Below are 16,690 nucleotides of genomic sequence, written 5' to 3' on the forward strand. Positions count from 1 at the left end.
GAAGAGAAAGCTAAAAACCTATTAAATTTGGAGGTAATTGTGACGGGGAGACCCACATGTCCGCGGTCAACAGACCAGGGACGCTCCAGACCCAACGGTGTCAACCTAACCAAGTATCAAAAGAGACCAAATTAAAATTTTGTCACAGGTTTACGAAAATGTTTCTCTGCTGGCCTACTCTGGGTACCAGAGCCTAAAAAATTGGGAAGAGAAAATAGTTTCTCTCATCTCAATTCCCCTCCCAGTTTCTGATAGCCCCTCCCGGGTTCCCAATTTCTTGGGCTCTGGCAGTGCTGGCCTTTAGAGACAGCCACTCCTTGGCGTAGGCCAGTGGAGTGGTAAGGAGTAACTCACACAGATTTGTCAAGTAATCATCAACCGGTTAGTCATAATTAGGACTTAGTAAATATTGCATATAAATATAAAACGTTATCATGGTATCATCTCTGCCCTGAGAATCCAGAAAGATACATAAAATGTTAACAACAGATAATGTGATTTTGCATTTGAATAGAAGTTTAGGTAAGTAAAGCAAAAATATTTTATGTGCGAATTTTATCAAATGCTAATATGTGTACACAATTCTATTTCAATAACATGAAACAACGTCAGAACTCGACAACGTGTAAATTCTGTTACGAAAAACTATACTTTACTAAACTTGCCTCTTTTCTACAATATTTAAAAAGTGAATATAAAGTCTATAGACACAAACTACCAAACATTGATACATAACCAAATATTTTTTATTATTTCTCAGTTTATTTGAACTAAAGTCTATTCTTCACTACTAAGCCATAATCTCTCAGCTCTAATTCACCTCTAAGTTGAGAACAAGTCATGGGTGACCTCCTTTCAGCATAGACTTTTCACGGTAGCGAGGCCTTTACAACTAGCCCTACGGATTGCAATGTTAGATTCCTAATACAATGACTCAATCATGGAAGTTTTTGTAAAAAGGATGGGTACCCGGGTGGCAAAACTGAGCTTCGTCAATCACGATACGCACACTAATTAGAATGTTTGAGTAATCAAATGATTAAAAAAGATTAACTTATTTGAAATATTTATAATATTGGTAGTGAATAAGTTGTTGCCAGTTGATAAGTATACCGTTTATAGCATCTGCACAAGAATCTAATTAAAAACGTGTGGAAATCCAGGAAGGGGAAATAGAGTATTAAATAAAAGATATATGTAAGTTTATTGAAAGAGCCTTCTGAAATTGGTTACTGATCAAAAGAAGATAGCGACGTTGATTCTTTTATTGTTAGGTCCATCGCTACGGTGGGGTTGCCGGAGCAGTGACACCCTCTTGCAATAAATTCTTAAACAAAAAATCTTAGGCCATGCCTATTTCATTGTCAGAAAAAGCCCGTTTACCAACAAGGAACGCTAATTTTGCCAATAAGGAAAGCCTATGACCAGCTTTTGGCTGCGTAAAGGCAGTTTCAAAATCACAGGATTACATCACAAAAATATTGAAAGAGCCTTCTGAAATTGGTTACTGATCAAAAGAAGATAGCGACGTTGATTCTTTTATTGTTAGGTCCATCGCTACGGTGGGGTTGCCGGAGCAGTGACACCCTCTTGCAATAAATTCTTAAACAAAAAATCTTAGGCCATGCCTATTTCATTGTCAGAAAAAGCCCGTTTACCAACAAGGAACGCTAATTTTGCCAATAAGGAAAGCCTATGACCAGCTTTTGGCTGCGTAAAGGCAGTTTCAAAATCACAGGATTACATCACAAAAATATTGAAAGAGCCTTCTGAAATTGGTTACTGATCAAAAGAAGATAGCGACGTTGATTCTTTTATTGTTAGGTCCATCGCTACGGTGGGGTTGCCGGAGCAGTGACACCCTCTTGCAATAAATTCTTAAACAAAAAATCTTAGGCCATGCCTATTTCATTGTCAGAAAAAGCCTGTTTACCAACAAGGAACGCTAATTTTGCCAATAAGGAAAGCCTATGACCAGCTTTTGGCTGCGTAAAGGCAGTTTCAAAATCACAGGATTACATCACAAAAATATATTGGCAAGGATATTACCCCTCCTCTAACTTTTTCTCGTCGTATTTGAACAAATCATAAAATTGATTCTGCCAAAAACTGGGAAAACGTGCCCCCCCCCCTAGTCCCCCGTGGTGCCGCTACTACATCGTATACATGGCTGTGCTAAGTGTCCAGATTACAACTTATTGTCATATGATTCACGATGTTGTTCCTTTTGAATGTGCTTTATTCTTTTACAAACACGCGAACTTCACAAAGTGTCAGGAGTCCTGTGTCTCTCAAAATGACGAAGACAAAACGACCAGAAACAGCTGATGTGCAAGAGAGGGTCACAGTGGAACCTGCGCTTGGATACCCAGAATAAAAGAAACACCTGTAATGATAAAAAAACTAAACCAAAAGACTTGAAAAACATAATGGCGTATCAAATCGCATTTATATATGCAAACAAAAAAACGTTCAGCGGCATATCATAGACCCTAGTATCTTCTCTGCATAGTGAACACCACGTGATTTTAGCTCAATAAACAGGGCCTCAGACGAAGGAGGGGCCATACCCCCAACTTTTCTGCAACACAATAAACCTTTTAAAAAATATTTTGTTATAGGTGTGGAATTTTTCCTTGCCCCCCTTCCCCCCTTCCACTTTCCAGCCTGTGTCGGAGCTCATGAGAAATAGGCACCATGCTTCTAGACATAATTTCAAACACAATGTTAAGTTATCTCTGGGACTAATCGCTATCCCTTCAAATTAACTATTTCTCTGATTTGGTTTGGGCAGGGATGCCATTGAGTCCCTGCGCAGTATATACTAGATTCTTATATCCCCTATATAACTCATTCTTCCAAGCAAGTGGTAAATTATTTGCTGATTCTTTTCATAATTTCAACTTCTCGTTTGCGATTAGTGATTTGTTTTTACGATCCATGTGAAACAGAGCAAGGAAGAATGACCCGAGAATAAACAAATCTTTACACTATATACAAAAAATGATCAAGAATGAACAAGCACTAATGACAATCATAACATAAAGATATACTTAATGACGAAATTCCCAACAACATAAGACCACTTATGGCTTTTCTACTCACTGTGAATTAGCATGGATGTTCTCCGTATCATCGCCAACATAAACGTAGAAATTCGAGAGTCTTGTTGCACAGCAGTCTCCACGATTTGTAATTTTCACGGTGCCAATGGAGTACGTAGCGTTAAGGTCCACACGCCACCATGGCTGGTACTGGCTATCTGTGTGTGAGCAAGACCCATCTCCATAGTTCGAAGCAGCATTACCATCGACGACTAAATGGCTATTACTTCCAGAAGATTGTCCAGTTTGTTTCCCTTTTGCTATATTACCTGAACAGAAGAATAGGAACTCATTTCCTATACAGGATAATTGATATAAGAAACGAGTACTGTAAGAGATGGAAGCGAGTCAAAAATGAGGTCTACAAGGAAATACTGGAAACATTTTTTTTGCTTTGTTTTTACTGTTTTTCCATTATATATATCCGCTGCTACTAGCTCAAGTTAAAGATTTACAAAAACAAAAATAATTCCAACAAGAAAAGAGGCCAATTATATTTTCTATAAAAATGCAAAAAAGAAATTTACGGTTTTTCCAATCGATGCGATTGGCTGTTGACAACTGTATGAACAACCCATGCACCAGCAAAAACAATTGTTCAAAAGTCTTGCAAGTTCTTTGCAGTTAACTTCAATTAATCGAAAATAAAATATGAAAGAAAAACTTTGCTAAAGCATAAAAAATTACATACACACTTTTTTTATAAGAATACCCAATTTTTGCTGAGCCTCAATATTCTTAAAATTTTTCAATTTTGCGCCTAAGATTATTCTCAAATTATTCTTGCCCAACACAAGGTGTAAACTCAGATTAAGGAAGAATTTTAGTTTTGATGAAAGTTGAGCCTGGCATTATTCTTAAATTATTCTTAAATTTTAGCAATTTTGAGCCTCAATATTCTTATAGACTTTATTCTTATAAAAAAGTGTGTATATATGAAACACAGTTGGAATTTAAGGCATCAAAGTTAAGAAAAGCTTCAAGAAGCGATTTGAAAACTGGAATTATGAGTATGACGATGCAAGCCTTTAAAACACAGATTCAATTGAATTTTAAATTTTGAATGATGTAACAATTTCATAACCAGGATAGAATAATAAATTGATCAAAATCTGCGATGCATGCGTGAGTTGATGGTCTCTCAGAGGGTTGTGTTCAGTGACGTGGTAATATCAGCCCTTCAAATATACTTAGCCTTTTTAAAGCTATTGAGAGAAATGTTTCTGGGGGGCGGGGGTTGAAACACCCCCCAATAATTTTGTGTTCTTCGGCAGTTTCTGCTTCGATTCGGTAAAAATCTTTTTTAGTCAGTAATGACAAAATGACGAAAAAAATTAACTTAATTTATTGTCCTATCTGATTGATCTTAAAGTTAAACTGGCTTTTAAATTGGGCGTTTCCATCATTTTACAGTCATCTGAAGCGTGTGGCCCTGACATTCGTCCCTGAGAATAAGGGTCTGTCTTACTACAATAGGATTTCCTTTCACTGAAGATTACACATACGAAATTTCATGGAAATTAAAATTTCGATTGAATTTAGAAAACTTTAGCTTTTTATGTAAAAGCTGCAAAAATGACGGGAAGAAATCTCTTGACTTTGAGAATTCAATATTTCTGAAACATTTGAACGTCGGCAGAAAAATTTAGCAAATGAATATTCTTACTCATGTTAAACTTACCAAGTTGACAAAGGCTACCGTCAAAATCTGGCGGACAGTTGCAGGAGAATCTGTCCACGTGATCAACGCACTGGCCACCATTTTGGCACGGGAGACTTGCACATTCATTAACATCTAAATAAAAAAAGCATAGTAAGCCTTGTCTCATGTATAAAACGAGGCTGATAATAATGTGCAACAGCAGTCTCCTTTCGATTATAGCCTCCAAATCAACAAACCAAGGATGTTGCTATGTTCATGTTCTTGTTCATCTATTTATTGCCATCAATCGCAAAAATTTGGCTGGTTTGACTTGCAAGATAATAAGTCAGTATACCTAAATCATGTATTAAAATTAATTTCAAATTACGCACGTTTAGAATTATCAGATCTTAATTTCATAGCCATTACGACCTCAGTGTTATTCCTTGCAAAACACATTTCATTATTATGATAACTTTACAAAAAATAAATAAATAAATAAATAAATAAATAAATAAATAAATAAATAAATAAATAAATAAATAAATAAATAAATAAATAAATAAATAAATAAATAAATAAATAAATAAATAAATAAATAAATAAATAAATAAATAAATAAATAAATAAATAAATAAATAAATAAATAAATAAATAAATAAATAAATAAATAAATAAATAAATAAATAAATAAATAAATAAATAAATAAATAAATAAATAAATAAATAAATAAATAAATAAATAAATAAATAAATAAATAAATAAATAAATAAATAAATAAATAAATAAATAAATAAATAAATAAATAAATAAATAAATAAATAAATAAATAAATAAATAAATAAATAAATAAATAAATAAATAAATAAATAAATAAATAAATAAATAAATAAATAAATAAATAAATAAATAAATAAAGCCAACAATCTTGTATGTTCTGGATAGGCCAGATCTCGTTGGTTTCGTTTCGATGTTGATGCCTTTATTAAGTGTCTAGGCTTGACATGCTATAAAAGCTCTACTAAGCCCCCAGGGGAGGCTTAATAGAAAGGGGGACCAATTTTTAAATTTCGCTTCATAATAGGGGCTTAATAGAGAGGGGGATGGGGGCTTTATAGACCTACTCTACATTGAAAATAGAAGGTTGCTTGAAAATTGTATCAATGAACTTCTTAAGCGAAAAACATTTCAAATTGACACTAACCTGTTTCGCAATTGATTCCACTGTAACCTGCTAAACAATTGCAGGTGTATCTATTCACATGATTGCTGCAACTGCCCGAGTTTTGGCAGGGGTTGCTTTTGCATTCGTCGATATCTAAAATTTCCCAAAATGCTAATTCATAACTAAGATAGAAGAACGTGTGCATATTCATAAAAGGTGTAACACAGCCTGCTTAACAAGCCCAACGAGCTTTTTTCTTCACAGGGATAGCAGCCTTGGCAAAAAGCGAGCCTCGACAAAAATTATCTGTTTCTTTTAAAAACCAAATGAAAAAGGCGGTACTATATATTGTTAACAAAGTGTGTAGATTTTTGTCTGCACATATAAATACTATGCCTTGTTGACATCATGTCCTTATTCTGACATTCGCAATGCCGACAGTTTCTTTTGATTGTATACTTTGCTATTATTTGACAAACAAACAAAATATTGCAGTGTAGCTTCACAAGTTGCTTTTTTACCTCACAACAGCACATAAAGATTTGCTTATAAAAAACCATGGACAGACACTAAAGCGGCTTCAGCCACCTGTCAATCAATAACTGGCCAATCAGTGTGCTTGATTTCACATGCACGCCTATTAGTAATAATGATGAAAACATTTTATTTTATATTCTTCTACTTACAACAGTAACCTCACTTTTGAGTAGATCCATATTCATTATAATGATAATAATAATAGTTATCCTGGGTATGACATAAAACTGCTTCCGGTTGTGGAGTTTCGACGTGGGGGAATGAGGTTACCCTTTGCCGCAACTACCTCCAGGCCACCCTTGATCAAGGTGTACTTCCTGTTAGCTCTACCTGAAGGCTCTAGGAGGATCGAAATAAAGGGGCTTCCTGCAAGCAAAACGAGCAGAAAGTACTTGTGACCACGCCCTTTAGATTTGCTTAAAATACATTTGAGGATATTTCTTGCAGTCATTTTCTTGCAATCATTTAAAACATTTTAATTTTTTAAAGGCCTGCTTTTGTCATAAGAAGTCTTTAGGTGGAATTCATTACTTTGAATGGAATTGCCCACAGATCTCGGCTTATTCCTTTGAAAATAGGCAATACTAGGATTTATTATACTATTCTTATCTTCTATTTCTTTTTCCTTTATTTTTTTCTTATTTTTCTTAAAAACATTTTGTTGCATAAAATGCGGGGGGGGGGGGGGCTGAAGCCCATGTGTGCATTAATGATTACTGTTGCTGGCAGCCAAGTACCCTGGGTGCCAGAGCTTCAAAGAGTCAAAGGATTGATAACGGGGGAAGGTATTGCGAAGGAGAATGGAAGAGGGAAGGGGAGAGACATCCTCCCACTGATCAGTGCATCCTCCCCTTTCCTCTTCCATTCCCCTTCGCATTTCATTTCCCCCATTCTTCATCTTTTGACTTCTCGAGGCTCTGGCACCCAGGGGAGCAGCCATGATAAGTTCCCTTCTCAAAGTCACTTACCCAATTTATGAATGCTTTCAACTTTATTTTATATTGTTGTACTGTACATTATTATCAATTTTATTCCTGGAAATAGTATAGGCTTTAATTAGCTTACCTTTTGACTTCTTCTGTAAACCACGCCTACTTTAAATACTAAATGAATTATAATTATTATTATTATTATTATTATAACTTTCTAAGTTCCTTGTCTGAATGCGGAGTCTACAAAGAAGAGCAGAAATGAAATTCACTTTCCTTTCCTCTTTGTTGAGTCTGCATGCAGGCTTGGTTTTTGTCGTATTTATCATTTACCTTCACAAACTGCATTGGTTAATTGGTCGCAATTTTGATCATTCCAACCTCTCGCCTTGTCAACTTCAACCAGCTCAACACAATTCTCATTACCGTTGTAGTTGTCAGGGTTATCAATGATCCATTTAGTGTATCCCGGAGAAGAGCCGTCAACCCACACAAATGTGCCTTCATGACCAATGTCATGTAGGCCAATCCAAATCATATCTGAAGCGTAAGGAGATACAATGCCATGGATAATGTTCTGCTCGGTTTCGGTCTGTATCACTGCCAACTCCTTGCCCCACTGTGAACATGTGTTTTTGGCATCTAGCCATGTTTTCTTCTCAGTAACTAGGCCATATGGAATATCAACAACTGAAATAAACAATACATTTGCAATGTTTCGACTTTCCAGACAGACCCGATTAACTGTGGTTTGCCATTTTCTATAATGCATCTTTGCTTGGGAGAAAAATATTTAGATGAGGAAACTTGATGGCTGGGCAAGTGCTAATTTTAGGGTACCGTTTCCCTTAAATATCTTGGCATGTCACACCGAGGGGCAATTCACTCTTGCAATTAGTGTACGAGATTTCCGAAGATTTTGAGATAAAACAATAGGATTTTCACAAAAGGTGTACGAGATTTTCTAAGAATGATTTGCCCTTCGTGTCATACGTTGATGTGGGTGTAGCCCGGCAGTTGAATTCGAGCTGGGATGAAAGAGGGGACGGCAAAGAGGCTGATTTTCAGACAAATTTTTAGCATAAGAATTGTTTCAGCACTTTCCTTTTGTTATAGAAACCTTTATCCAACCTTTCAACATATTTGGGAAATTTCAGGCTGGAGAGGCGGCAATGGCCCTGGCCACAATGTAACTGAATCAAAGCCTCCTACATAAGATATTGTTTACAACGGACATTGTTTCCATCTTTTCTGAATAACGGTCAGAAACAAATCATAGGATTACAAAGCTTCTGTAGTTGTCTCAGAACCCTCTGAAAAAATACATTCATATTTTCTCTAATAGTAAAAATAGCATGATTGAATTGAAAACACATTGTAGATAAATTTCTTTTCAGATAGCAAGCTTGGTTGACTAGGCTATAAGACTGTTTAGTATTTTGCGAAATCAAAGTAACAGGAACTTGCAGTAATAAAACAGAAAAACAAGATTGTGTAAGAGATGTGTGTATGTCCAATCATGGATCCCAGAGATGCGCCTTCACCCTCAGCGTTACTGTCTGCATCATTAGTGTGCAACTGCCATACTCTGCCTTGAAGGCTACCGTCAAGGTGGGCGAGGAACAAATAACAAAAAAACAGCAAAATGCAGAAAATTGCTAAATTTATTATTTCAGGAGGTGTTTTGCCAGTTTCCCTCGTGATTGGTTATTTGTAATTGGTTAGTTAAAACAATTGCAGTAAACGTTACCTTCACAAATAAAAGCCATGGAGTATGAACACACTATATTGTTCCAGTCTCTCTCTATTCTCATTTCTACACAACGCTCGTTGTCACCTTGGGGTTCACCTGTGGCCCACTGCAGAAAAGAAGGTGAAGAATCGTCGATCCATCCAAAACCTCCTCGTGCTGTCATGTCACTGAAACCTATCCAGAAGGACCGCGTAGAATGGGAACTAGTGAGACTTTTAATAAATTCATACTCGCTTGCAGAATTGATAATAACAAGGTCTCTTCCAATTCTTTGACAGTTCTCACGGGCTTTGTACCAATCCACGCTTGTCAAATCTATCGTGTACCTTGATGCAAGGCCTACAATTGAAAACCGAAAATTTTAAAGTCATGAAATTTATTTATAATTGCTATATTGAATGAATGTTAGTAGCTACTTTGAGCAGTAGATGGTAAGGCAGCTACAAAAGCAAATCTAGCTTCTGCTAGCCAGTCGCAACGTCAGTGGCATTTCGTAACAAACTTTTTTTTGTAAAAACAAAAATCGAAGCTCATTAACCCCCTCCCCCTAGCAAAACGTTTTTCAACGGTGAATAATTGTAGGTAGCCCACCCTGGGTGCCAGAGCCTCAGAGATTCAAAGGATGAAGAACGGGGGAAAGGAAATGCGAAGGAGAATGGAAGAGGAAAGGAGAGAGTCTCTCTCTTTTACTATTCCATTCTCCTTCGCAATTCCTTCCCCCGTTCTTCATCCTGTGACTCTCTGAGGCTCTGGCACCCAGGGTATAGGTAGCCATGAACATTTACGTCATCTGATAACGCAAACCAAGGCAATAAAGAAATAATAAATTTCTGTTGAATGCGTTATCAAGAATTCCTATCACAGTTTCTGTTTTCACTTCGATATTTACTGCTAGGACGCTTGCGCCGGGGGCAGGGTGGACAGTGGCCTCCTTGCCTTTGCAAAATCGGGCAAATTTTCTTTGCTTAACAAGTATTTGGCCTTTTTTAGCGCTTTGCTCCCGTTGCTTTCTTCTTGTGCCTCCAGCGCTTAGTCGAGGTTTTATGGTACGTGCATTGATTCAAAAAGGCTTCAAATCAATTGTAATGTGTAATGTCAATTGTCAATACTTATAATTTCTAAAGTTTTCACCTCTTGACCACATACCCATAAAAAACACAATAAAATACATCTGGAAAGGTAAGATCAGTCATTTCTGTTGGGGATGCACCTGAAAGAAAGGAATTTCCCAAAAGGATTGTTGTTATTTTGGCCTGGTTCATAAATTTTAGAACCAAGACCAGGCCCGTCGCTAGAGAGGCTACCCTGGGTGCCAGAGCCTCAGAGAGTCAAAGAATGAAGAACGGAAGAAAGGAAATATGCTCTTTTTCTCTGCCATTCTCCTTCGCAATTTCTTCCCCCGTTCTTCATCCTTTGACTCTCTAAGGCTCTGGCACCCAGGGTAAAGGGAGGCGTGTGAGGTGTGATACATTGCATTGCAAAAACGAGGAACGTTTTTGCCATCTAGTGGTGCCTAGTCGGCAAATTTCCAAACATGTCAGCAAATATAGGACGGCTCAACAACTCTGTCGGCAAATGAGAGTTTGAAAACCTCCTTAAGCACAGTAGCTAGGGACTGGCGTGGCAAAAACAAAAAATGGGGAAAGGAGATGTGTCATCAAATGCGGAGGCATGTAGTTACACTGACTTACGCTCTGAACAGTAGGTGCCCGAGTAACCTTCTCTGCATGTACAACTGTAAGAAGCTTTTTTATCATGGCAAGTAGCTCCATTTTGACAGGGGTTGCTAGAACACTCGTTGTAATCTGAAATGTCATCAAAAAGTAACATCTTAAAACAAAATTTTAATATATAATTCTATCAAGAAATACGTTTCTACTAGACAATGGCTACCTAAACCATTGACTATGCCTAAACAGTTACCTGAATACAAATACCTCAATTGAAGATTGAGGCTCGACAAATGGGTAGCCTGCGCGCAGCCTCAAACACTTCTATCCCGAAGAGCAGAAGTATCTTCTCTTCGGGATAGAAGTGTCTGAGGCTGCGTGCAGGCAACAAAAGGGCTTCGCCAAAAGGGGGTATTAGAAGAGGGAGCTTTACCTCCAAATCTGTTTGCCCATCTTCACATAAAATATTTTTGCTGGGAAAAAGAAGAAATTTTTCCACACCCTCCAATGTAATTGAACCATTTTGTAACAATGTTATTTACATTTCTTCAGCAGTTTATCTTTCAAATTATAACATTTAAAATACTTGAAATTGAATTTTTTGAATGCCAACCAACATTAAATCATTTATCATGACCACACCCTTAAATAGTGAGATACTGCACCCCTAAGAAATATTTTTGCCCCTCTCCACCCCCCTGCTTGACACTCTTTTACTGTCCGATTCGACTAATTTTTCAAGTTTTGATACCAAGGATACCTAAACAAGTACAGCTAAGGAGAAAATGGTAAAATAATAATGATGATCCTGAAGCTTGAAAATTTACTGCCTAGAAATGAACACCTGTTTGGCATAATGATCCAACATATCCTGGTACACAGTTACAACTGAACTGATTGACAGCATCGACGCAAGTTCCCCCGTGTTGACAAGGCTGGCTAACGCATTCATTTAAGTCTGAAAGATAATAAAATAAAATACTCTTTATGGTTTGAATCAAGCATATAAATGGTTTTTAGGGGGCTAACTGACAAGCTGCAATCCAGAGACCGCAGGGGGACCGAGGGATATAATTATTTTGAACCAGAATCTATATTCCCCACTGATCTATAAAAAGACTGGGTCGAGCTTCCTATTGTCTTGAAACACAAAAGTTTGAAGCCCGTTCAATTTCAAAAGGAAGAGGGCCTCAAACAATAGCGGAAAGCCATTCCTCAAAAACAATACTTGAAAGATATGAATTCGTGAGAGCTGCAATGCTGTGTGTATGAATCCTGAAAAAGAACAAGATCGGTGATATTCACTATCTCTATTTTCTGGCTGAGAGACATTCCTCCGGGCAAAAAAATTATACTCTAAAATCTTCCTCATTTTCAATTGGTTCAAAACGGGCGTTGTCAAAAATGGGGTACTCAACTAGTCTTGATTCTCTCTATTTCCGACTCTGTTTTTCCAAAACATTTTGAAAATTTGTAGCTTAGTTTCAACTATAAATAGTTTTTGAGACAGATGTAAAGACACATGCTTATGTCAGTTGATAACGAAAGCGTGTCATAAGTTTTATATGTAAATTATAAACAGTTATTACCTTTCTTTTATGGTGCAGGGCAGTTCTGCAAACACATTCATTTAAAAAACATGTTTATAAATTTTATTTAGTTTTTTTATTTTGTGTCTGACAGTATTATGAAACCAAAAGGCAATACGATTTCCTCAGCCTCCTTAAGTTTCCAAATTTTCCTCAATTTCTTCTTGTTTCTACAGCCTTCCTCCGGACAGTGGCCGTAGAGCCGTGATGTTTTCCAGACTCTGATTAGTAAGGTCAATTTTTTTTAGTTTTGAATGAAGATAGGTTATAAGATAAGATTCTTGGAATCAGGTAGACGGCAGTCGGTGGGGTGTTCTAATGTTCACATGAACTCGGGAGGATGGATGAATTATGGGACAGAATTTTGCAACACGATTTGGAAAAAATGAGGAAAATGAAAAAAGTTGGTTGATTTTCTGCCCTCCTTCCTCTTTTTCTTCTTCTATTTTAACCTGGAGCTACTCTGGTCCTAAAGGAGGGTACTCCCGTTCAGGCCAGACAGGGGGTCCAGTCGATTTGAGAATCTTACCGAATGGCTACCAAATGGCCCAGTTTCGAGTATAACACTACCATTTGGGGGTATTTGAAGTAGTTACTACTTAGGGGGAACTTTCAATCAGCTGATTAGATAAATTTGCAATTTATTATAAAAATTAGCAATATATTATCTTTCCCGAACCAACAACAGTCAATTGCGAAGAAATTGTCAGAGTAGGACCAGGCGAACACAAAGAAATGATGCTACCAAGGGCATAATTTCGGTTCTTATGCTACTATATGAGGGTTATTACCAAAAAAGACTACAATTTCAGGGTTATCTTTTCACACTTTGGTGTTGGCCCTCTTTGACACTGACTGGACCCCCCTGTTGGACCATAACGGGAGTATCCCCGGGTCCAGGTCTAACCACATAAAACTGTGGGGTGTTGTAGAAGTTAAGATGCATTTTCCGGCCATCTCTAGAATGCAAATTATCATTTTATTTGCAAATTATCTCTAAAATTTTCAACCATCTACTAGACAGTTTTACATCCCCCTTCCCTACTTTGAACCACCCTCATTTGTGATGTCCCTAATTATCGGTGCTGTGCAGCTTAGTGATACAAGCGCTGCGACGCTTATTAACCATCAGAATAAGTTGTTTCAAGAAAAAATTACATTAGCAACAAATAATTTCGTCAGATTGATTTTCGGTGGATAAACTTCGTCGAAAAAAATTTCGGACGACTCTACAGAATTTCGTCGTGACAAAATTTCGTCAATGATTTTTAACACAGAGATAGCAACATATTACCAAACTCATAAGAGGCAAAACCATACAGGTTGTTTTGTATTCAATCCCATATGTACCGACTTCGTGGAGACTTAGGGGCTTGAACACAAGTTCGCAAACTTTATACTCTCTCGAGATTCTTCGGCACGGCACTAATATGATCTTATATCTATTACGCCACTGGTGCTAATGGTGGGACAAAGATGTCTTTAAGAGATCTTCCAATCTATGGTATTATTTCAGATTTTAATAACGTCTTTACTTTGCAGAAATTAATTTACATCATTGAAAGAATGTCAAAAATTACCTGACTGGCAAAGGTTTCCTGTGTATCCTGGCAGACAGGTACAAGTAAACTTATTGATACCGTTTATGCATGTAGCTCCATTTCGACAAGGGTCACTTGCACACTCGTCGATTTCTGAAAAGTAGAATGATTTATACGTAAGTATAAAACTGGGTTTGGAACAAAAGCAAATAACAACACACGGTAAAATATTTTACTTAAGTAAAATGGATAGGGGCCAAGACAATTTGCTATTATTATAGCATGCTGGAATACAGATTACAATCTTTCACAATAAGGATTACGAACCCCAGTCAGTCAAACCTCTAGAGTTTTTCTTTTTAGTGAATGTTCTCCCTTGCATTTTGAATTCCTATTCCAGAAAGTTTCATTTCGTAGTGATCCTAGGCTTCCCCACCCTTCATTTATTCCAGCCTCCATTTGACAAATCTATCTTGAGAATTTAACCTCCCGTCCATTGAACACCTGAAATCTAAAACTAAAAGTTAGGCCTGCTAGGTTCATCATTGTGACGGTACTCGTGCTCTCTGCCATCGTTTTTCACATCGTAACTAAAGCTAACCTCTTCAGAAGACTCGTCGTTACTAATGAAATGTCTTTTCCTGCTCTTCGTTGAATTGAATGTTAATGTTGAATTTGAATATGGGAATTTGATTAGCGCCAAATCCAACCCATTGCATCAATTGCCCGTGCACAAACTGGACAATGTTCAGTAGAGTGGCAAAACAATTAAACATTTCTCTACAACATCTATGAACAAAATATATTTAATCCTGTCCACCTAACATTTTTTACTGCCTTAAAAATCGATTGAACAACGCTCAACATCGTTGAACAAGAATGGACAAGGCGGCAAAACGACGCAACATTTACGCTGGACGTTTACGTTTGTCCAGTGCATGTTCAAAGAAAATGTTCAGTCGTTTTGCCGGGTTGGGCTGTAGATGTACTTGAAACTTACCTATGCAATTATAGCCTTTCAGAACCGAACATGTTTCTACACATGCGTACCCAATACTGCAATTAACTAAACGACAGCGAGGGCTTGCCTGAAAACAAAAGAAAAATTTATTTAGTGATACTCGAGAATACTCAAACGAATAACTTAGCTCTACAAATATGTCACGGATTTTTAAAAAGATGTGGTCAGACCTGTGCTACTTGTTCATAGTGAATCCATCCTGATGCATTTGTCAATGAAACGCTTTGATTTGCTTTCGAAATATCCAGCAGTTGGCAATTATTCTCTTGCAAAGAGGCAGGAAACTTCTTGTAATTGATTGTCATACACTTCTCTGCCCCTGTGCACCTCTTTGCGCAAAGTGAAAGCCTGTCGGCGTGGATCTCCAATATGGTATTTTGCGCAGTGCCAGTCAACTTTTTATCACGGTCAGTTGCTTTCATTAGAACATCTCTTCTGCACGATGAACGGTGTATCTTTTCGATGCTTTGTGATTTTGCACAGATCAAAATGCTGAATAGAACTGTGATAGCACCAAAACATATTTTGGATTGCATTTTCGTATGAGATCCAAACAATTGACACTAGAGAAGCGAACTGTGCATGATTTGTGTCAGGGCCCCTTTTATCTCAAGCTCGAATCATTTAGTAATTCTGTTTGAACTTCATGGTTACATAATTGAATTATTCAAGCTGAAAACCAATCATCCGATTCATACAGGTATCAGTATTTTGCATACAAGTTCAAATTCAGAACCAACTGTTAAAAGGCACTTCGTCACGACGAATTCCGTTGGCCAATAAAATTTGTCATTGGTTGGACTGCATAATGGACTATTTGTCAATCATCCAATCAGCAGTGGCGGTTTTAGGGACTGCGGGGCCCGGGGACAAAAAAATCTTTTTTCTTAGACGTGTGCCCCTTTTGGCTACCATAAGCGCGGGGCCTGGGGCCATGGCCCCCTGGACCCCCATTAAAACCACCACTGCCAAAAAGAAACGTAAAGCTAATTCTGAATGATTTGTCGATCATAAACGCGCTGTTGACTCTGCACGTTTGACTGGTGGAACAAAAGAACATTATCCGCAAAAACGGCAGGAAATTTTTGAAGTACCCCCATTTGCTTATTGATTTGAGAAACTTTAAATGGGAGCAGAGGGGGGGGGGGGGGCTGGAGGTGTGGGCTTTGCAATCTTACACATCGAAACAACTGCAACAATACAAATAGCTTGCAACTGAGTTCATGGTTTTATTGCAGTCATTATATTTTAAAGGATAAGTTTTATGTTGATAGACGAACACATTACACTGTTTTGGTATCTACGGAAAAGCATGTTGGTTTATTCGGTTTTATATTCATGGTGCTTCATAAATATCTACACAAAGGACATGCTAGAAGCTAGTGTAATTAACTTTGCTCCTGATATTTATGAAATCTCATTTAATTGTTCAATTATTTACAATATTCATTTGAAAGCACAGGTTATGGCTAGGTCATGGAATGGGAATAAGTGGGAATCCATCGCCTTGAATGAGCGTCAATGGAAATGGTTTTCAAAATTAGTTTTCTGGTTGACATGAATATTAAGATATTGTTACGTTGGGGATGAAGGGGGTGCGACCTGGCAAAATCTCAGCCGGCAAATCAAATAGAAAAATTGAATTCAGTCTACAAATCGAGAAACCGCCTGATATCGGTAAAAACAGCTTTCCTAGTAGCAAGGACCATTTGTCATGAAACCGAGAAAATATGTTGTA

At 37.3% G+C, this 16,690-nt stretch overlaps 1 protein-coding gene across 1 annotated transcript; it reads right to left on the reverse strand.

Annotated features, from left to right (window-relative positions):
* Window positions 1–10: 10 nt before the first annotated feature.
* On the reverse strand, window positions 11–15,667 carry LOC135695288 (uncharacterized). The gene is made up of 11 exons (XM_089109656.1): window positions 15,123–15,667; window positions 14,932–15,019; window positions 13,971–14,084; window positions 11,646–11,759; window positions 10,823–10,936; window positions 9,129–9,470; window positions 7,712–8,068; window positions 5,952–6,065; window positions 4,786–4,899; window positions 3,106–3,373; window positions 11–2,386 (listed from the first exon to the last, which is right to left on the reverse strand). The coding sequence occupies exons 1-11, from the start codon at window positions 15,486–15,488 to the stop codon at window positions 2,239–2,241; spliced, it is 2,139 nt and encodes a 712-aa protein (XP_088965782.1). The 5' UTR covers window positions 15,489–15,667; the 3' UTR covers window positions 11–2,238.
* Between the last annotated feature and the right edge of the window lie 1,023 nt (window positions 15,668–16,690).

This window comes from Rhopilema esculentum, chromosome 2 (assembly GCF_057945365.1).
Source record: "Rhopilema esculentum isolate cy_ngs chromosome 2, ASM5794536v1, whole genome shotgun sequence".
In the NCBI taxonomy this organism is placed as follows: domain Eukaryota; kingdom Metazoa; phylum Cnidaria; class Scyphozoa; order Rhizostomeae; family Rhizostomatidae; genus Rhopilema; species Rhopilema esculentum.